This window comes from Herpailurus yagouaroundi, unplaced genomic scaffold (genome assembly GCF_014898765.1).
Source record: "Herpailurus yagouaroundi ecotype Mexico unplaced genomic scaffold, PumYag 28, whole genome shotgun sequence".
Classification (NCBI taxonomy): domain Eukaryota; kingdom Metazoa; phylum Chordata; class Mammalia; order Carnivora; family Felidae; genus Herpailurus; species Herpailurus yagouaroundi.
In genome coordinates, this window is record NW_024412376.1 from 162,212,853 (window position 1) to 162,234,915 (window position 22,063).

The 22,063-nt window shown below is 53.9% G+C and overlaps 1 protein-coding gene and 1 long non-coding RNA gene across 5 annotated transcripts in view; one reads left to right on the top strand and one right to left on the bottom strand.

Moving 5' to 3' along the window:
* SLC2A9 (solute carrier family 2 member 9) overlaps positions 1-22,063 on the top strand; it is a 258,417-nt gene that overhangs the window by 233,681 nt on the left and 2,673 nt on the right. For all 4 annotated transcript variants that reach the window (XM_040487873.1, XM_040487869.1, XM_040487879.1 and 1 more), the window contains one exon: positions 2,815-2,942. In XM_040487873.1, the coding sequence (XP_040343807.1) occupies positions 2,815-2,942 (128 nt within the window). The remainder of the gene's footprint in view (positions 1-2,814; positions 2,943-22,063) is intronic.
* On the bottom strand, positions 15,879-17,667 carry LOC121038437 (uncharacterized). Its single transcript, XR_005794348.1, has 2 exons — positions 16,610-17,667; positions 15,879-16,115 (listed from the first exon to the last, which is right to left on the bottom strand). It is a non-coding gene; the product is annotated as an uncharacterized LOC121038437 (long non-coding RNA).

Genomic DNA, 22,063 nt, shown 5'->3' on the forward strand with positions numbered 1-22,063 from the left:
AAGTGCTTACTAGTCATTTAATCCTCACAAATACCTCCGTGGTAAGTTCCTACTGTCATCTCTGTGCAGGTGAGAAGCCTTCATTCTAAAGAGATTCGGTAGAGCTGCATTTAAACCTGTTCTTACTGACACCAGAGGCCAAGCCCTAGCCCGCTGTGCTTTACCACCTGGTTGTTAGGTTCAAGGGGGATCATGGAAATGAAAACCAATCAGCAAAACAGGCTGTACAGAATACTTATTGTTTCTTGTATTTGCCCTCAGAGGTGGCCTGAAGGGAGGAGAGAGGAGACCCAATGTAGATGTGCTGTGAACCTCACAGTGTCTTGCTCATTCCTTGTGGGTCCTGCAGACGTTTACTGAGTCCCTAGTATCTGTATCCTAAGTGCTGTGCCAGGAGCGAGGGCCACCACCAACAAACAAATCGTGGCCCAGCCCTGAAGAGACACAGAGACATGCGGGGAGGCAGGTGTGTCAACATTCTCTGCTCCACCGTAAGCTGATGTACCAGTATGAGGAATGTTAACGGAGCTACCGACAGGTGCTTCCAGACCACACCTAGGGAAGTCAGGGCAGGTGGCACACCAGCCTTCAGCCCTGTCCAGGCTTCACAGTAGCTGTGAACTGACCCCCGAGGGTGTGCCGCACGGCTCCCAGTGGTGGTAGCTGCGGGAACAACCAGGTGTGCGACAGACTCTCGACAAGGCAATATCGTGCTTGCTAAGACCTAAAGGCTGGTTTTCGCACATTTCAATGCGTCACGGTTGTTCTTGCACATTTTGATAGATACCTTTAAGATATGGAAAGTCTCCTTTCTTTGTAGTAAACAATATATCAGATCTTTTCAAAATCAAATTTTGAGTGTCTAATACAAGTACGTGAATATCGATCACATATCTACTCTCTGCCCAAGATGCCAGGCAGATGGGGACACTGTCTGCCCTGGAGGGCTCATAGTCTAATGGGGGATGAGGGGCTGGTCCATTCTGAGTCATTTTGATGTGCTGGAGGCCAAGGCTTGCTGGCAGAATAGAGGGGTTCTAACAGTGAACACTCTGAAGGGACAGGCTTGAGTCGTCCTGTGACCCCTGTGGCCTTGGGTTTCTTGGTTGAACTTGATCAGTATATGTTGTTTGTAACGCTCACAGTGAAAGCTTTGCCTCCATGGGGTGGAGTCTCTGAATTCTGCCCCTTCCCTCCATCCCCACTGGCACCATGCAAGCCCTCTAGGCAACCATGGCCTCCTCCTGCCCTGGCCAGCAGCCTCCTGCAGCCACCACTCCACCCTCTGGTCCCCTCTCTAAACAGCTGTGGTCTCTACAAAATGCAGGCGGATCACATCAGCCCCTACTCAAAACCCCGCATTGTTTTTCTTCAGTAGCAGACCCTCTCCTTGATCTACAAGAGGCTGCTTAATTGGTCCTGCTTCCCTTTCCCGCTTAATACCATTCCTCTTTCCCCTCGCTCAGCAGAGTGGCCTCTGCTCTAGACCTTGACCCAATCCCTTTCACCCTCCCGTCCCTCTGCCTGGCAGTCTTCCCCAAATCTTAGCAAGCTGTGTCTCCTCCTTCAAGTCACATCTGACCCATCACCTCCCAGAGAGCCCTCCTTGACCGCTACGAACACCGGCTCCCTCCAGTGCTGAGTGTGTTCCCTCCATGCTTAGTGCATGTTGTAATTACTTACTCATTCGTTCACTTCTTTTTCATAGACAAGTCATCTCTCCCCCCTTCCAGAAGAGGGAATGAATCCCAAGGGGGCAGGACATTGCTCCTGTCGTCCACCACTGTAGGACCAGCCCCAGCACGGTCAACAACCATGGAACCCTTAAGTGTCTTCCTAGAGTCTGGCATTCCCCTTCCACTACCCTTGTCTGTACGACGCCGGCATGTAGATCTGATTGGCACAGTGGGGACTGCATTTGGGGGGTGGTGCAAACAGGACCCCAGTGGCCATGCTGAGCCCCAGGTCCTGGGTCTGGGCACAGGGCCCAGTCCTGGATCTCGCTGAGTTCAGGGGGAGTACGGTGCAGACCTTGGGGATTCTCAGCTACGTGTGGCACCCCGAGGACATTTGGAAATGGGCGCAAGCCCCTGTGGGGAGCTCCGGGCATCCAGGAGGTGAGGGGTGACAAACATCGTGCAACTGCACATTATAGTCCTCAAGATAAACAACTGTCCTCCGTCAGTGCCAGTGATGTTTCTGCTGAGTGACGTCCCACTGCCGGGGCGACTCTGGGACTGGGACCCACCACCCATCCAGTCACAGGGGAGATCAGGAAGACGAATGGCTCGCCGGTTGAGTGAGGGTTTCCGCCCCGTCAGGCAAGGATCAGCGGGGGCAGTGCCGACCTGTGGAGGTCGAGTCCCAAGCCTCAGTTCTGGCCCTGCTACACTGGAGCTGGGTGACCTTGAGTAAGTCAAGTAAGCTCTCTGGGCTTCAGGTTTCTCTCCCAGGGAATATGGGAGCCAGGACCTGCCTGACACAATATGCCAGTGAATGTCACTTGCCTTGGAAATCAAGTTGGCATCTATTGTAGTCATCTTGTGGCGGGTTACAGCTTGATTCAGAAGGCGTTGGGAGAGCCAGCAGGATCAGTCGCCTCTCACTGGGATGCGCCAGGTCAGAGAGGCGGTTCGTACACTTTGAGGAGTTAGGGGCTGACTGCGGCACGCATTCCCAAAGCTGTCCCTCGTCCAGGCAGGGCCGGCTCTCACGGAAAGGGTGCCGCCCTGCCATATGGAGAGGGAGGCCGGCAGCACGACCTTGTCACCTTGTCGCGGTGATTAATTGTGCGCCCTTGCTCTGCCACCACAGGGGGCATCCCGTTCATCCTGACCGGCGAGTTCTTCCAGCAGCCCCAGCGGCCGGCTGCTTTCATCATCGTGGGCACCGTCAACTGGCTCTCCAACTTCGCCGTGGGGCTCCTCTTCCCGTTCATCCAGGTATGACAGCCGAGGGGTCTCTTGCCATGGGATGCCCCCTGACTCGGCACCCTGAGGGCTGATCCACAGAGCGGAGGCCGGGTCTGTCACAACTGGGAAACTCACGCTCTTGGCCTAAGGACGGCAGAAATGCACCTTGGCTCAAACCCTTAATTCGCTTTCTCCTTCCTGCACCTTCCAGGAGGTGCCCAGGATGCCAAAGGCTGCCTCAGAGGGAGTGGGCTTCCTGTCGCTGAGGGTCTGCAGGGAAGCCTAGGGTAGAATCCCAGACCTGCCTTTGTGCATGTGCTGGTCACGGTGCTAGACGAGGTCCGGGTAACAGTGACAGTGCACGCTGCAACGTGCCATGCGTCGGACATCCTCATTGGCATCGTAACCAAGCTGACGGGGTCACCGTCCCAAGGGTGACCGTGATGGACAGGGAAATGCTAACTCAGGAAATGGATACAAGTTCTTTCTGTGTAGGTCAACTCGCTCGTTTATTCAGCACATATTTACTGAGTCCCTACTCTGTACCAGGCACTGTTTCAGGCGATGGGGATAGAGTGGGCACAAAAACCTGTGCTTGTTGGTCCTGGAGCCAGAAAGGGAAGCAGCAGAAACAGATGTGCTATTTTACACGTGACGGTGACACCTCGTATTTTAGAGGCGACACCTCAAGGGAGGTGACACCTGGGCAGAGACCTGAGTGAAGTGAAGCAGCCCAGGAATGGAGAGGTCTAGGCAGAGAAACAGCAAGTGCAAGGGTCCTGAGGCAGGGCCATGCTTGGCCTGTGTAAGGAACAGCAAAGAGGCCAGTGTAGCTGGAACAGAGTGAGTAACGATAATGGCAGAGGCAAGAAATGAGATCAGAAAAAAAAAAAAAAAGAAATGAGATCAGAGAGTTCTCTGGGGGCAGGAGCACAAAAGACGAGGACTTTGCAGGTGTTCTGCCCAGAACCAGGGGCCCAGCTGCGTGCCAAAGAGGGTCCAGCTCCTCTGCTCTAATGCCTCCAGGGCTCCCTGCTGCCCATGGCAGAAGTGATACCATCAGTGAAGGTGAGAATCCATCAGATGTCCCTGAGGAAGACCCACCATCCATTCTCAGGGACCATTTCAACCCTCACCCCCTCCCCTGGGGTTAATACTTTGCTTATTAATTGACTAGCACCAAGCCCAGCACATCCCAGAGGCCCTGCTGTATGTAAGCTCGACTGAGTCCCAGGTCAACAGGCCTGGCCACAGGACCACATGATGGTTACACCTGCATCCGTGGTTACAGGTCCGCTGCACACGGCTTCTTCTGTGCCCACTCCTACAGCCCTGAGCTGGGGTTTCCTGTCTTATCCACTTCACTGCCGAGAGGCTGAGGCTCAGGGAACAGACGCAGTCAGCCCGAGGTCCTGCGCAGTCACCACCCAACCTGGTCCCTCTGTCCCGGGGCCTCTTACTTGTGGGCATGCTCTGCCTGCAATTCACTAGTCTGGGTGAGAGGCTGACCCGCCGTGTGACTTTTAAAGCATCGCCAACTGCATCTGAGGTACAGGCACCCTGCCTCTGAAGCGTGCATGACGTGGGGGACACCCTGGGCCCCACGCCCATTTCCTCCCGTCCTCGGAGCGGCCAGAACATAACAAGTTGTCTTTTCAATGACTTCGAACCTGAAATGGCTTTTTCCTGTTTGGGTCAAAGCCAGCAGAGCCAGGGATCAGTAAAATATCCATTATTGTGGGGAAAATTAACTTCAAACCACTTCTCTGTCGACACGGACCCCCTACCACCCCTGCGATGGAAGTGGAGAACTCTAGAGGCTTCACCTGGCCCACCCCTAAGCTTTCTGTGCCTGGGAAGTAGGCCACTGTCTTGCGAGCAGTTTGGGGTTGGGGGACGGTGAAAGCCCCCCAACCCCAAACACGACCCCTCATTTTCCCACCACGGTTCATGAGCGAACAGCACAGAGGCGCTTCTGGAACACCGGTGTTTGCTGAGCACTAGCTGGGTGCCAGGCCCCAGTCAACCCCTGTCAGTGCCGGGAGGTCGTGCCTTCATGTCTCCCTCGTGCGGACCAGTGGACCAGAGCTCGGGGAGATGCGGCCACTCCCCAAGGTCCTCCCCTGGGAAATGACAGAGCAGGACTTGAGCCCAGTCCCTCGTCCTCGCCTGTGAGACAAGGGGACGAAGGAGCCCTTGGTTATACGGCAGGGGGTTCCTTCCTACAAGTGCGTTTGAGCTGGGCCCAAGGAGTTAATTTACGTTTAAATATGCACACGCACACGTGCACACGTGCACACGCAGACACGCACCTCAGAGGGGTCTCCAACTGATCGGATCCATCTGACCTTTATTTCATGTCACTCGTCTGGCGAATCATAGCCCGTCCACAGCTTCTCCCAGCAGAGACATAGTGCTGCCTGTCCCTCGAGACGCTGCCAGGAACTCGGTGTGTACGGGCCAGGCTTGTGCCGGGTTCCCGAAGCACCTGCTGGTTCGGCCTACTCAGCTGGGTGACTTTTGTCAGGGAAGGGGTGCAGGAGAGGACAGCGACCACGACAGAGCAGGTCACGCGCGCAGTCATGCCATGGCACGCTAGGTCTCACTGCCCCCACATGTCGGCCAGGATGGTTTGGGTTTGCTGCAGGAAGAAACGGTGCCCAAGTCTCAGGGGCTTTAAAGCACCCAGGACCGTGTCTTGTTCATGCTAGGTGTTCGTTGGGGGAGCGGGGGGGGGGGGGGACGGGAGATCCTGCCCCAGAACTTCCCGATTCAGGCTTCTGCCTTCTGCAGCAACAGCCCCTGCAGGTGACGGGTCTCACACCTGTCCACTAAGGCCTCGCCCGGCAGTGACGCGGGCTGCCACCACGCAAATGCCCTTGAGTGAAAGCCTCAGTCACACGGTTCGCCCCAGGGGAAATGCAAAGTGCCTCGTGTCCAGAGGGGAAGAGCCAGAAATCTGTCCTTCCATAATGATGGCCATTGCCCACCCTTGGAGGAGGAAAGTCAGACTCAGCAGGCTCAGGACACTTGAAGGTCCCGTACCAATGGAAGGAAGAACATGGTCCCACCCGTGGATGTCAGCCCCACGTGCCCTTCCTCTACCCACAGGGCTTTGGTGTGTGTCAAACTCCATTCACCGTAACCCAGTTTTCGATAGCCTTGACCACTAATTTAGGGGATCACGTTCATTCTAACTGGCTCGCTTCCAGCTGGGCGCCCGGGAGCCTGAGAGGTTTCTGGGGCCACAGCTCATCCTGGGTCACCCTGTGTGATGGACTAGAGCATCTGAGGGCAAAGTAAGCCAGGACTCTCAGTGGTTAGAGGATCCCCTCCCCGAGCGTGCTGTCACCGTGATTAAAAATGCATCTGTTCACACCACCGGTATGATCTCGTGCGCCACATTTTGCAGAGCAAGTCAGCCCGAGGGCCACTCAGAGCCCAGCCCAGAGCAGGGGAATAAGGCCAGGGCCCAGGTAAGGACTCAGGGCCAAGAAGGATGCCACCCGCCCACAGAGCTGAGGGCCCCCCCCCCCCGCAGAAATGACACAAGTCTGCATGTCTGTCTTTGAATATCCAGAGCAGCAGTCTCCTCTCAGACGTGTCAAGGGCACAGGAGTCACAGGAGAGTTGTGGGCACCATTCCTTACGGGCTGAGGTTTCAGGGTTTGGGGCAAGGCCAAAAGGAGTTGGGGCGGGGGGCGCTTCACAGAAAGACGAGTGGCTGGGGAGGACCCAGCAGGCAGGTCTCTGACCCGTTCCCTGAGAGGTGTTGGGCTCAGATCTTGTCATTGCCTTTGGCATTTTGGGGCTAGAGCTGGAGAGATGTGTGGCTCCCACATCAGAGACCACCTGACCTTGACCTTGCCTGGCAATGTCCACAGCCACACAAGGGACATGAGTAGGTGGTCTGGGGGAGCCAAGGAGGAGAGCCATCTCTGCAGCAGCCCGCTGGGTCAGTGCGGCAGGGTCGTGAAAAGCTGACGGGCTATGTGAGCTACCAGGGACTGCGTGAAGGAGGAATTGAGGGGTGACGGGAAAGGAAGGGAGCCCTCAGTGAACACGCCAGGGCCATTACCACATCTCTGCCAGGCAGTCGCCAGACCTTCACTTGGAGCCGTCTGGAAACAGGGCTCTCAGGGTCCCTGGAGGAGAGTGACCCCATCATCCCCTTGTACTGGCCAAGATGGCGGGTCCCTGAGTGTGTGGACGTCTGTGTCTTTCCAGAACAAGGCGACCAGTGGCTGCAGGCCAGACACTAAGCTGTGTTGTATCGAGACGCATGGCACAAGGCCTGGCCATGACCAAACGATGGCTGAGTGGGAGGTGACATGTGTCACCCGAGGGCACAAGATACACTGGGTGTGTATGATCACACTGTTACAAAAGAGTAGGGCCAACGTTCAAACCTAACCCTGTCTAGCCCCTCTGGGTCACCCCACCAAAAACCATTTAGATTTCAAAATGCACATGTTCATTCACTCATTCATGCACTCACTCACTCATTCCTCGAACCCTTGCCGAGTACCTACAACAATGCCAAGCACTGGTGGGGTGTGGGGACACACCGATAAGACCTGCACGGCCGCTGGGGGCTCTAAGCTGGGGTGGCTGTCGGCTGTGGGAGAGGAGGCAGATGTGGACCCGGGGGTGGTCCCACCAGGCAGAGCGGAGCCCGTGCCCACAGAGTGCACAAACTTGCAGCGGCTCTCACGAGGGGGGCGGTCATTCCCACGGCAGGAGTCTGCCCGGGGAGACGTCTCACAGGAGGGGCACGAGCTCAGCTTTGGAGCGTAAGTGGCAGTTAGATCCGTGGTGGCAGAGGAGAAGGGCCTTCCAGGCAGAGTCCACGGCAGGAGCCAAGGCTCAGAGCCGTGGAAACAAGTCCTGTGTTCTGAGGTACCAAGTGGTCCTAAGGAGCTGAAGCGGGGGGTATCGGGGGATGTAGAAGGGGTGTTATTGGAGAAGGGCTGGGCAGGAAGGTTTGGCCCCACTCACGAGAGACCCTAGATACCAAGTTCAAACTTTGGGGTCCAGATATAAATGAGGACTTGACTCCAGGTTAAACGCTGAGCTGTATGTCTGGCATAAGAACTGTGGACATAGCCTTGCCACACTGCTGCCTCCAGCCTTGATGGATAGACTCCCCTCTTCCTTGGGCAGCAGGGTTGCCTTTGCTGGGGGTGGCCACCCATCAGTAATGAGCGTCCCCCTCACCCTGGCATCGGCCGTGGGAACTCCCACTCACCTGCCACAGACCTGGCTCGCGTGGTGGGGGTGACAAAAGTGGAGGCACCTTGTAGTCAAGCCACAAAGAACCCTAAAACCGTGACCCTGTGTCAAGCCCCCGTAACAGCGCATCCCCTAGATCCCCTCCCTCGTCAGGTCTCAGATTTGTGATAGTCCACAGGTTTGCTGTGTGACTAACACGAGATACCACACTGCCGTGGGCTGGGTTCCCTGGAAGCAGAAGCGGGGGAGGGGATACTCATGGGATTGTCCCTTCACCCCTCCCACGTGTATAGCTTACGGAGTGCCGTCTCCCGTGGGGAGAGGCTGGCGCTGGGCCACCTCTGTGGTTTGTCCTCGGTCATTCAGCTGTTAACAGGCAGGTTCGGGACACGAGCCAAAGTCTCCTGGTCTCGGCAGGCAGTTTCCAGCCCGGCCCTGGTGCGAATCAGAAGGGAGCTAGGGCTATAAACACAGGTGTGGTGGGTAACAGCCCCCAAAGATACCAGATCCTACTCCCTGGAACCTGTAATGTTATCCTGTATGGAAAAGCTGTCTCCCTAGAAGTGACAGAGTTAAGGATCTTGAGACAGGGAGATGATCCTGGGGTGGGCCCAGCGGCATCTCAGGGGTGCCTTTGAGAAGGACATTCGACACAGAAGAAGTGTATGAAACGTGACCACAGAGGCAGATTGGAGTGATGAGACCACAAGCAAGGAGCGCCAGCGGCTCCCGGAGCCGAGGGAGATGGGGAGCAGATTCTCCCCGAGAGCCTCCAGAGGAAATGATTTCAGCCCAGTGATACTGATTTGGGGCTTCTGGCCTCCAGAACTATGAGAGAACACATTTCTGTTCTTTTAAGCCACCAAACTTTTGGTAATTTGTTGCATCTGGCACCGGAAACTAATCCAGTGGGAAACCACCAAGACTGACAACATAGCCAACATTGATTGAGCGATGACCATGCACCCGGTTCTATTCCAGGCACTTGCACGTCGTAATCCACTCAATCCCACAAGCGCTCTGTGAGGCGAGTGCCATTATGGCCCCATTTCACAGATGAGAAACCAGTACACAGAAAGGTTAAGTCACTTAGCCAGGGTGGCCCAGCTCACCAACAGCAGAAGTGGGATTGAAGCAGCTCCCGGGCTGTGCATCCTTAGCCACTTCACTGTATAGCGTCCCCGGGAGAGTCACAAACCTTGCCCGGCCTCTCCCATCCAGAGGGCGAGAAGTGCTAAGCCAGCCTTGAACATGACGCTTCCAGGGGCTCTAAATACGGCCCTGTTCATATAAAATTCCTTAAGCGCATTATTTTGTGTAGAGTGACTTGGGGAGAAGCCAGTGATTGGGGTGAGCACAGCCGTTCCCCTTGCTGACCAGAGAAATCCTGCATCCAGCTCTCCCCGCGTCCGGGTTCTGTGCAGCCTGCAGGGCAGACCTGTCTCATCGCTGCGTGGTCCTGGGCTCCCCGCCAGCGAGAGTCCCAGCCAAGGGCTGTGCCTCTCCAGTGCTGACTGAGGCCGAGCCAGTTACGTTATACGTCCTTTGTTGCTGCCCGGGAGGACAGTGATCGTTTTAGGAGTTCTGTTTGTAGCACTCGATAAACACGGAGACTGCGGCTGAGGGTTCAGGATTTTTATAGTCAGAGGGCCTGGGCTGAAGTCCCCACTCTGCTCCCCATAAGCTGTGTGGCCTGCGGCGGATTCCTGGGTTTCTCCAGGCCTCTGTTCCTCATGTGCATATTGAGGGGAATCACAGGACCTGCTCACTGGGCCACTGTGAGATTACATCCTGGGATTCTTAGAAGGCATTAGGCTTGATCGGTCACAGCAGGAACAGGCCGTGACAGAGATGACAGGGGCAGGCTGGCCAATGAGTTTGAGGAGGTGGGCCTCGAGGGGGCCCGAGGGGGCTGCAGGCAGCAAGATGGAACCCCAGAATTGAGGGATGAGGTGTGTATGTGTCTCTTAGGGCCGCTGTAACAAATACCACAAGTGGGGGTGAGGAGGCTTAAAACAAGAGAAGTGTCTTCTCTGCAGTTCTGGAGGCCAGAAGTCTAGATCAGTTTCCCTGGGCTAATGTGAAGCTGTGGGCAGGGCCATGCTCTATCCGGAGGCCCCTGAGATGCCGCCTTGCCTTTCTCAGCTGCATCCCTTGGCTCCCGGGCCCTTCATCCACCTGCAAAGCCAGCAGGGGAGCATCTTGCTACAGCGGTCCCTTGGCCTTCACCTTCCATGTCATACCTGCCTCTGCGTCCCTCTTAAAAGGACACTGCGATTGCAGGTGGGGTCCACCTAGATGATCCAGGATCATCTGCCCATCTCAGAATCTTAATCATATCTGCAAATTCCCTTTGGCCACGTAAGACAACGTTCCCAGGTTATCGGGGCCTGGATATCTTTGGGGGCCATTGTGCGGCTGACCACAGGAAGTGGGGGTGGGTTTGGGAAGCAGAACCTGGTCACTTATCGGGGGCTACCCAGAAGCCAGCCAGGCGTGGTGCTGAGTCCTTGCCTCCTGCTCCCCCCCCCCCCCCGACTGAGCACAGGATCATCCTGAGACGCCCAGGAGGCAGCATGGGGTGCCAGTTCTGGGGTGGCAGGGCTCCTGGCAGATTACAAAAGAGCCTGGAAGTGCCCAGGAACAGGAGACAGACTGGACGCTCCTATATGGACTCGATCATATACTTGATCCTACTGGACTTGAACACTCTGTTAGGGAATTTGCACTTGATCATCTAGATGACAGGTGCGCAGCCCTGGAATCACACGAGGTTCACCTGGGGGGGAGTTTAAGATAAATGACGATGCGTAGGATCATTGAGATTCTGAGTCGGTGGGGGAGGGGGCGGCATTATCAGTATTTTCCTATGCGATCCTAATGCGTAGCCCTGCGTGAGAACCCCTGATGTGGGTGCTGAGGAAACAGTGAAGGATACTAAGGTAGCAGTGGGATGAGCAGTTGGATTTGTGTTTCGAGAAGACCCTTCTGGCTGTGTGGGGGCTGGACTGGAGGGGGCATATTGTAGGCAGGGAGGCCTGGTGGCTGGGATTTCCTGTCGTCTGCAGGAGAAGCCGTGCTCACACTTGGGCCAGGACGATGGGCAGGGGAGGGATCAGTCAGGAAGAGAGTGGCTCCACTTCCCCCAGGGGGAAGGGGATCACGCACAAGGCAGCACCTGACTGGGCAGCCAGCTAAGCAGGTGACAGGGTAGCTCACACACCCTCGTTTTTCATCCCCTGCAGTGACAGCCAGTGTCAGCCGACTAGCAGCACAGCCTTCCGAGTTGTGCTCATAGCCCAGATGCCTCTGAACTGGTCCCAGAAAGATCTCTACGATCTATTTTTATTTTCTTTTACTCCAATAGTTTAAAAAAAAATTTGTAATATAATTTATCGTCAAGGTAGCTAACATACAGTGTATACGGTGTGTTCTTGGCTCCGGGAGTAGATTCCCGTGACTCGTCCCTTACACAAAACCCCCAGTGCTCATCCCAACTAGTGCCCTCCTCAATGCCCATCTCCCATTTTCCCCGCCACCCCCCCCCAGCTCCCCACCCCCATCAACCCTCAGTTTTTTCTCTGTATTTAAAAGTCTCTTATGGTTTGCCTTCCTCTTTGTTTGTAACTCTGTATCTTTTTTCTTGCCCTTCCCCCATGGTCTTCTGTTAAGTTTCTCAACTTCCACATATGAGTGAGAACATATGATATCTATCTTTCTCTGACTGATTTCACTTGGCATAATACCCTCCAGTTCCACCCACATTGTTGCAAGATCTGTATACTTTAAACAAGGCTGTTGGCCTCCTCAGGAGGGGACCATGAAGACTTTATTCAGAGGAGAAGGGCCATGTTACAGCCAGAACTTCTTTCCTCCCAAAGCCTGACCCTTACAGTTCAGTGCAGCTCTTTCCCATTCTTGGTCGTCCCAATTAGTGGAAGTCCTGGTCAATCATCAGTCTGGCCCTGGGAAGGATGTCCGTGGCTGTGATGCAAACCTCACAGTCAGAAACTCAGCACAGCAGAATCTTAAAAATATATCAAGTCCTCCTTTCCTTCCTATTCGTAGAGAGGGTATTTTGTAGATCAGTAATTTCTAAATATTTTTATTTTACCTGTTGAGCCCTTTGGTTAAGCAAGAACTTTCAAACTTAAAAAAAAATTAAAAAAAGAAGAGAGAGAAGGCAGGGAATAAATAGAGAAGATGTGACAAATGACTCCAGATGGATTCAAGAGCCAAATGTGGAAAGTAAAACGAAAAATGAAACAGAAGACAAAGTAGGAAGGTATCTGTGAGACCCAGACAGGGAAGGACAAGACCCCTAAAAGCACAAACAATGCAGAGAAAGGGGACGGATTTGGTGATAACAAAAGGAAGGACGTCAGCCCTGTGAGGAACAGCTCGGGCAGGGGATTGATGGCTGGAATACTAAGGAAGTCCTGCAGGTCAACAGTGAAGGCAGGAGTCCCACTGGGGAGGTAAGTAGAGAATGAGAAAGGACAACTCACAGAAGGAGAAATGTGGGTATTTGTCCAATTATCAAAATTACGAATCTGGAGAATTACCAAGTGTTGGCAAAGACATCACGGGAATGGGCACACGCTCGTGCACCAGTGGAACCAGTTGTTAACCCCAATTTCCACCCCTAATTATGTATCCCAGGGAAATTTTTGCAAAGGTCCATAGGGTAGATGCCCAAGAACAGTAACTGTAGCGCTGTCCATGGTGATGAGGAGGTGCAAGTAACCTGGGCACTGTCCGTGTACAGACCTAAACCCGGTGCTGAGAGAGCTCAAGTGCAGAATGAAGGCTGTAGCCAGATACCATTTATGTAAGTTACATAAATTTACATAAACACACATATAACAACACTACGAATTGCACAAAGATAAAGAGAGATTAGAGATAGATTGATAGAGGGGCACCTGGTTGGCTCAGTCGGTTAAGCATCCGATTTCAGCTCAGGTCATGATCTTGCGGTCCGTGACTTGGAGCCCCACGTTGGGCTCTGTGCTGGCAGCTCAGAATCTGGAGCCTGCTTCGGGTTCCATGTCTCCCTTTCTCTCTGCCTCCCCCCTGCTCACACTCTGTCTCTCTCTCACTCTCAAAAATGAATAACTTGAAAAAAAAATTTAAAAGAGGGATAGATCGATAGCTCGATAGACAATAGACATACAGACTGATGGAAAGATAGAGGATGGGGGTAGAGCAGGACAGGTCAGCTCAAGGACATTTATCAAACACTCACACAGGAGTTTGTCCAGAGGTAGGAGAAGGGCACAGCAGGGCAGAAGAATGAGAGCAGCCTGAGGCTAAGAAGGGAAGAAACAAATACAAACAAGAGAGGAGCATTGCACAGGCCAGCAGCAAGGGTGGGTCAGGAGAGTAGTGTGTGAACTCAGCCTGTTCCTGGGGGCGGAGTGGAGCTGGAAGGGGTGACAGAAGGAAAAGGAGGGGATCACTAGTAATTAAGCTGACACACAGTAATTGTAACTCACCACCAGGCAAGGGAGGGCAGCAGAGAGGCTGAGGACGTATCAGCCCCTCGCCTTGCCCCTTGGGGCACTGTAGCAACACATCAAATTAATGAATTATTCCCATAGTATCAACATTTCACTGGGCATCTTGCTGCTTTTTCTGTGCCAAGCACCAGACCAGATGGTTTACGTACATTTTCTCAGGATTCCTAACACAGCCCTTGTAGGGTTCATTCACTCAGCCAGTGTTTGAGGGCCACTGAGTGAGTCCGTCTAAGAGGGCAGAACACAAGGGCTAGTTCTCTGTCGGGGACAGTCACTGACAGAGTTGTTCATCTTCCTTTTCCTCTTCCTCTCCTTCTTTTCCTTCTGTTTATTCCTCCTCCTCCCCCTTCCCCCTTCCTTCCCTCCTCCTCCTCCTCCTTCCTTGTTTCCTGTAAAGTTATGAGGGGATCCTAATTATAAATGATTCAGGCTCACTGTAGAAACTGTAAAGCGGTGAAACCAGGCATGTTAATGGGTTAATGACACTGTTTCCTTCCTTTCTTCCAAATATATGTAATTTTTCATATTTATAAAAATTGGAACCAATTTTTTGTTCTTTTGCTTTTCTCAAATGCCATGATATTATGAGCATTTCCTTATGCCCGTGGGTATTTTTAATGCTCTTTATGCTCTGGAAGCAGAGCTCCTGCCAGCCAGGATGTCTCCAGGGTCTCTAGGTTTGGGGTACCATTCAGGAAACGTGCAAGGTGTGAGCATTGACTCAAGGTGAACGGCCTTTGTGGTCACCCTGATGGAGACCCTGGCCAGGTGACCACGTTTAGATTCTGTGAAAGGTGGGCCCCCTGACCCGGGACAGGGAAGGCAAGGACAGGAGCTTGCCAGGGCAGAGGCCGGGCCCTGGGGCTGCTGTTGGCCATGATGACTACACTAGACAAATGCAGGACTTACACGTTCAGGTTCGCACCCCCCACCACCCTGACCCTCCCATGTGGGTCCTTCTCCGCTGCGGACTCCACAAACGACCAGTTCTGTCCCACCACCCTTCCGGAAACCATCGCAGCCACAGGAGTATCTGTCTTAGTCTGCCTGGCTGCCACAACCAGACAGGGTCGGGGGCTTAAACAACAGACAGTTCTGGAAGCTGGAAGTCCAAGATAAGGTCTTGGCAATGCTGATGGCATCTGAGGCCTCTCTCCTTGGTGTGTGGACGGCCATCTTGTCTTCGTGTCTTCACGTGACCGTCCCTCTGTGTGTGTGTCTGTGTTCCAGTCTCCTCTTCTAAGGACACCCGGCACATTGGGTCAGGGCCCACCATCCAACTTCACTATAGCTTGATCCCCTCTTTAAAGACCCTACCTCCACAAACAGCCACATTCTGAGGTGCGGGGGGTTAGGACTTCTGTGAATCCTGGCGGTAGACACAGTGCAGCCCATACCAGCCCCCAAGTGCGGTTTTTCAAGACATCTTGAGTTTTTCATGTTTCCCAACACATGTCAGTGGTAAATATATCCCAGCTGCCGAGCAGGGACCTGCAAGGAGCTACCCCAGAAAGCAAACATCAGAGCCAGCACGGCCTCAGACAGCGACGTGGCCCAAAACTTCACTGCCACATGCATTAAGCAGGGGGGCCCTGGGCTAGGTCCTTGACTGCTCCAAGCCTCAGTTTCCCCATCTCTAAAATGGGAAATCCCTCACTCTCATTCACCAACGGAGCACAGAGCCTGTAGAGGTTCAGAGCAGGCACTGGGGGCCGCCGGGGCTGGGATCACTGGCCTGCCCTGACCTCCCCGTCTATGAATGGACCCCGTGGGTCACAGGAGGGCTGAGTGAGCTCACACAAGGGAAGTGCCCACAGTACCTGGCCAGAGGTGATGTCACCTCCTTTGGCTGGGATGAGGACTCGTGAACTATGGTTGTGGGACAGCTGTTGCTGGGGCCCCGCCCACACCCACTCACCCTGACCTTCTCCTCTGCAAACAACTCTGAGAATCCTGTCGTCATCCCGCCCCCACCCCCCCCCCATGTGGGGCTCGCTCTCAGCCTGTGGGAGGAGCAGGCAGACGGTCGGGGCGGCCCACAGCCAGCGAGGGTGTGGGTGAATACTCAGCTTCCCCTTCCTTGTCTGTGTGGGGGCAACTCTGCTGTGTGCTCCGTGTCTCCCAGAGGCCCCAGGAAGCACTGAGTTCCAGCTGGACACGTCCCCTCCTATCTCGGGTTCCAGAGCGGTCATCACCAAGTACCACAGACTTAGCAGTTTGTGACAATAGAAATTTATTCTCGCGCGGTGCCAGGAGCTAGAAGCACACAGTCAGGAGGCGAGGAGGGCTGCTTCCTCCTGAAAGCTGTGAGGGAAGGGCGCGTCCCATGCCTTCTCCGAGCTGCTGGAGGTTTTCAGTGCTCCTCGGCTTGTAGCTGCACTAATTACCCCAGTCTCTGCCTCCCTGGGCACGGGGCCTTCCTCCTTCGTGTGTGTCTCCAGGCCTGTTTCTGTAAGGACACCAGTGATCGGATTGGAGGCCCACCGTGGTCTCGTATGACCTCACCTTAACTTGATTACCTCTGCAAAGACAGTTTCCAAACAGCACCACATTCACAGGCCCCGGGGTGAGGACTTCACCATACCTTTTGGGGGACACAATCCAACCCACAACAGGACTGTCCCCGTAAGTCTCACCTCCCGGAGAACCACTTGGTTCTGAGCAGCCCGAGACACTTGCCCCCTGGGTCACTTGCACTGACACCCCAGAGTCAGGCTCTGTGTCTGGGGACTCCCAGCCTGATGGTCAGGACCATCTCCAGTACAGAGCAGCCTGGTGAATGGTGGCTGCCGTAGCTGTCTGTTGTTCCTAATGCCCCGATTTGCCTGGCACTACCTTAGATATAAATGAAAATTATATACTGGATATAAAATTATATACTGGATATAAATGAAAATTATATACTGGAAAGACCGTACGGACTTTGAGGTCAGACGGCCTGACCTTGAATCCCGACCGTGACTTGAATCCTGACCATGCCCGTCAGCAGTTAGGTGAAGCCCATGCCGGTCAAATCTGTCCAACTTTGATTGCCGTCATTTTTATGTCCGTGCAACGAAAGAATTGCCCCAGTTTTGCAGCAGGGCTCCCGAATCAATCAGAGGTGAAGTCAGGTCTTGAGCACAGTGTCTGCCCGTGGACAGTCAGGACCAGTTGCCATCGTGGTCATTATTAGTACCATAAAGGTTGCTTCCTGCCGTGTGGCCCTAGGATCACTTGGGAAGAGGAGAAAAGAAAGACAGAGCAATTCATGGTGAGCGCTGGAAGCTTACACTGCCCCGAACTCGCTGAGCTGTCCAGGATGGCTTGTTGCCTTCTTCCCTCTTCCCCCTTCTCTGCCACCCACCCCGCCCCTTCCTGCAGAGTGTTCTAGATATGCGCAGATGGCATGGGCTGCCTTGACCCGTGGGGGCATTAGTATCACTCTCTGTTTCCATGTCCTTAGCCAAAGGCTGCCTTTTCCTTGGGCCTCTGCTACGGTCAGCATCGGTGTGTCCCTTGGGCCGTTGGTTATAAAAGCCTGCAGACCAAGCAGCCTCTGCCGTCGGCACCAGTATTTTCTGGTTTGGAGAAGATTGCCTGCAATTGTACACCTGCTTGACTCCACAGGCGTTATAAAATTTCATTTGAGTTCAGTAAAATCTGGAAGCGGGAAAATGGTTCTTTTCAACTTGAAAATTATCGGGTCATATCCCAAATGCCTATTCAGCGTGAGGAGGAAGCTGATGCGGACCCAGGATCGTGGGATCTGAAAGCAAATAAAACTGCCCCCTCGCCTCTCTGGAGGCTCCAGCTGATATCCTTGGGTCTAGAGGGAGGAGGAGACAACCTTTCACTTGCTCCTTCTCCACTGGCACCGACATTGGGGCACAATCCTGCCCTAACATTTCAGAGAGAATAGACATGATCCTTGTGGGATCAGGTGTAGGTTTGGGCTTCATGGAAGGGGGTAAAGTGGGGCCTAACTGGGCTGACCAGTGCAGGGACCTTTCAAGCTGAGGTTGAGGGAGTCAGTGGGGGCAAGGGTGGTGGGGAGCAGGAAGAGGCTGGCAGAGGCCCTGCGCAGGCCCAGAGCAGGCAGCTGAGGGATGTAGGGCATCACAGGTAGTTGTAAGGGCGGGGAGGGGGGTGGAGGCCGGATCTGCCCAGGTACTGAGGGTGTGATAGAGATTTGGGGTTTTTCCAAAGGACTCTAGGAAGCCATTGCATGGTTTTAAGACAGAACCATTTTGTGACTTTAAATTTTTTTTTAATGTTTATTAATTTTTGAGAGAGAGACAGAGTGTGAGCAGGGGAGGGGCAGAGAAAGAGGGAGACACAGAATCCAAAGCAGGCTCCAGGCTCTGGACTGTCAGCACAGAGCCCGACATGGGGCTCAAACCCACCAACTGTGAGATCGTGAACCTGAGCCGAAGTCAGATGCTCAACTGACTGAGCCACCCAGGCGCCCCTCATTTTGTGACTTTAAAAGAACTCGTTGGCTGCCTGGTGGCCCGGGACAGGGGCAGGAAAAATGGAGGGTACAGTGACAGACACCAGAACGGTGGTTGACTCTATGTGTTGGGGACGGCAGGGAGGTGGCTGGGAGACAGGAGGCACTGACTAGAAAATGGCACAAAGAACTTTCTGGAGTGGCGGAAATGTTCTGCGTCTTGACGTAGGTGTTAGCTACAAAGGAGAGTGCTTTTATCCAGCCTTGTTGAACTCTACACTTCAGATCTGTGCAAGTTACTTTATGTAAATACTCTCTGGATAAAAAAAAAAAAAAAGTGTGTATTTTTACAAAAAAGAAAAAGGATGTTTCAGGGTAAAGTCATCAGGACTTAGTAGCAGAGACAGGCAGAGAGCGGGGAAGCAGTCAGAGGTGAGTCTGGTGTCCATCTTGGCCCAGGGAATATAGCAGCGTGTGTCTGAGAACCAGTGGGGAAGAGCGGGCTTGCCAGGGAGGGAAGGGCAAGCCGGGGGCGTCCACAGGGTCCTTAAATGCGGCTTCCGGCTGGGCACGTGGAGCTGAAATGCCGTCAGGCAGCAACTCCAACAAGACCCGAAGGGTACATATGACAGCGGCTTGGGAGCTACCACGCAAGGCAGAGGCGTAAGATATCACTAAGATCCCTGCTGCCTTCCGGCCTCCCCTAGAGACATCCTAACGCTCCAACCGTGGAGCAGCCTTGACTTGTTAAGCTCTCCGCAGAGCTGGAGGTACAGGTGGAAGGCACTTGACTCCCCATCGGTTCTTAAGTGGCAGCCCAGCACTGACTCGCCCGGGAGCTTGGTATGAATCACCTGTGAGCCAGCATCCCACGGGTCGCGGTTGTCACTGGGCAGAAGGATTCTATTTTGGTCCCGTCGTGACAATCTAACCTGGACCACCTTTGTCCCTTCATGCTTGTCCGTGAAAGTGCTCAGATTTCATTCCTTTATCCACTCAGTCAACGTACTCTTATTAAGCCTGGGGGGCTCAGTCGGGTTAAGCATCTAACTCTGGATTTCAGCTCAGGTCCTGATCTCACGGTTCGTGAGATCGAGCCCCACCTGGGGTTCTGTGCTGACAGCAGGGAGCCTGCTTGGGATCCTCTGTCCTCTCTCTGCCCCTGCCCCACTCATGCTCTCTGTCTCTCTCAAAATAAATAAATAAACGTTAAAAAAAGTACTGGGGTTAAAAAGAAAACCCTCCAAGTTCCATAGGGAAAACTCAGATAACCTGAAAAGAAATGACAATCAGGGGACATCCTCCTCCTCCTGAGCAAGATTCCACTGCCATTGGGCAAGGAACACTGTCTTCAAATGCTTGAGAGGAAACTACTTTGAAATCAGAAGTCTGTACCTTCCCGTATGAGAGAGGGGAAAAGGCATTTTCAGACACGAGAGGCTCAGACAGCTTACCACGCGCATCGGCCAGCTGTGGCTTAGGAAGCTGGTCCTGGAGGGACGGGGTGTGCCTGGCCACCAGGAGCCAGTTTGCAAGGAGGTTAAGGCTGCAGACTCGAAGCCTCAGGCCAACCAAATGGGAGGCCTTGGGCAAGACGCTTCATTCCCTGAGTGCAAAGGTCTCGGCTCAAGGTCTCGCCCCAGAATCCTCAACAAACGAGGCTCAGTTCTGATGCCAGTATTAATATCAGCAGCGTCCCTCGGCTGCAGGCAGGGGCCAGCTCATGTCCCCAGCAGGAGCCAGTGGTCCTGCTGACACGGCTGTTGCAAAGACCGACTGGTCATTTAAAATATCCTTTCTTCTTGGAGCACCTGGGTGGCTCAGTCAGTTGAGCGTCCGACTCTTGATTTCAGCTCAGGTCATGATCCCAGGGCCACGGATCGAGCCCTGTTGCTCAGCACGGAGCCTGCTTGAGCTTCTCTCTCTCTCTTTCCCTCTGCCCCTCCCCCACTTGTGCGTGTCCTCTCTCTCAAACACAAAAATTGTTTCAATAAATAAAAATCCTTTCTTCTTGACTTACCATTCCCAGGAGCAATGAAAATATTTGAATTTGTACAAGCTTCAATTAAACGGGCTTCATTTCAAAGCAGAGACCTAGGTTTTCTAATTATTCCCAGTCGTAAAACGATAGGATGTCAGGGCCAGTGGTATTTTGGTCAGCTCGGGCCGCCATCGCAAAACACCACAGACCCGGGCACTTAGACGACAGAAACCCATTTTGTCACCATTCTGGAGCCTGCAAGCACAAGGCCCAGGTGCCAGCTGATCCGGTCTTGTTACCGACCTCAGGCTCTTTGACTCTCGTGGGTAGAAAGGGGCAAGGATGGTGTGAGTATTGCAAGTTCACACCCGGGCTGAGGGAGGCAGCCTTAGGAGGAGGGACACCAGGCTGCGTCCCAGACAACGGCCGGGGAAGGTGTTGAGGGGCCGAGGCGGGAGAGGGGTGCCTTCTGAGCACGTACAAGCACGTAGGAGCCAGGACGCACAGGTGCAGCTGACACAACACACCTTATTTTCGTGCTAAATCTCCACCCCAGGCGTGATTTTGAGCATCACGATGAGGGGAAGGGCAAGGAAGGCCCGGGCCCGGGCCCACTTGGCTCCGACTGGTCTGGCTGGTCCGGTCTGGTCCTTGCAGGAGCAACCCCATTGTAAATTGGGCCCTGGAGCCTGTTTCCAGCTTCTGGCTTCCAGCCTCCTGATGGCACACAGCCCCGGCAAGGTGGGCTAGCCAAATGGGTTTTCGGAGGGGCCCGAGGTCCTCTTGCAGCGTGCCTGTTCTGTAGAAGTGCCTCAGAAAAGAGAACTACAAAGGGGCAGGCAGGTATTTAAAGAGCTTTCATTTCGAAAGAGATGGGAATTGTAGGATTAGGGCCCAGGGCAATGTCACCAAAGATCTGCTTTTCCAGGTGGGCACCTCGGGACCTCTGTCTGTCTCAGTTTCTGGTGAGGGATCCCTTCCTGCCTCACGGACGGCTGCCTTCTCCCTGTGGCCTCCCATGGTTTTTCCTCTGTGTGCTCACGGAGGGAAAGAGAGCTCTCTTTCTCCCCCTTCTTCTAAGGCCACTCATCCTGTGGGATTAGGACCCCACCCTTATGACCTCATGTCACCTTAATTACCTCCCAAAAGTCCCATCTCCAAATATAGTCACATTGAGGGTTAGGGATTCAACATACGAATTTGGGGGCCACATAAGTCCACAGCAACAGGGAAACTTATGAGACAGATTGATTTCTCTGATTGAAATCTGAGTGACAGATCGATTGATTTGTTCACTCCATAAATTATCCGCTGAGCACCTACCATTGCCCACGCACTGGCCTGAGCACTGGGCCACAGCGATGAGCAAAACCAGACATTTTTGCTCACGGAGCTGCTGCCTCATGGAGCAGACAGCCCAGCAGCAGTCATTCATCAAGCAGCCACACTACTAACCATGCGGTTACCATCAACGTCCAGGGAAGGAGGACACAACCAAGAGAGATGATAATACAGGGTCCTGGCCTGGGACAGGGCACGTGCTTGGAGAAGGAGAGAGACAGGAGCTGAGGAGGTGGACAGTGTAGGGAAGAGGGATTAGCAAGTGCAGGGACCCCGAGTCAGCGGAAGAAGGGTGGGAGACGGGAGTGTCAAAGCCCACGCGGAAGAGGCACAGAGAGGAGATCTCGTGACCCCAGGGCGAGCCAAGGAAGTGGGTCCCACGAGCGATGGGAGGCAGCTGCAAGGTTTTAAGCAGGGTGCTGGCAGGACCAAGATACATTTTTGCAAGACTCCCTGGGCTGCATTGCAGGGAAGAGATGGGGAAGAGGCCACATGGATGGGGGACGTGGGTGAAGAAAGCGAGAGGCAATGGTCCCTTGGGCGTGGCCGGGTTTGACGAAGTCCTGCCCACCACAGGGTTTATTGTTCTGTAAGGAAATTCTACTGGAGCACAGCCACGCACGTCCATTTATGTATCTTCATC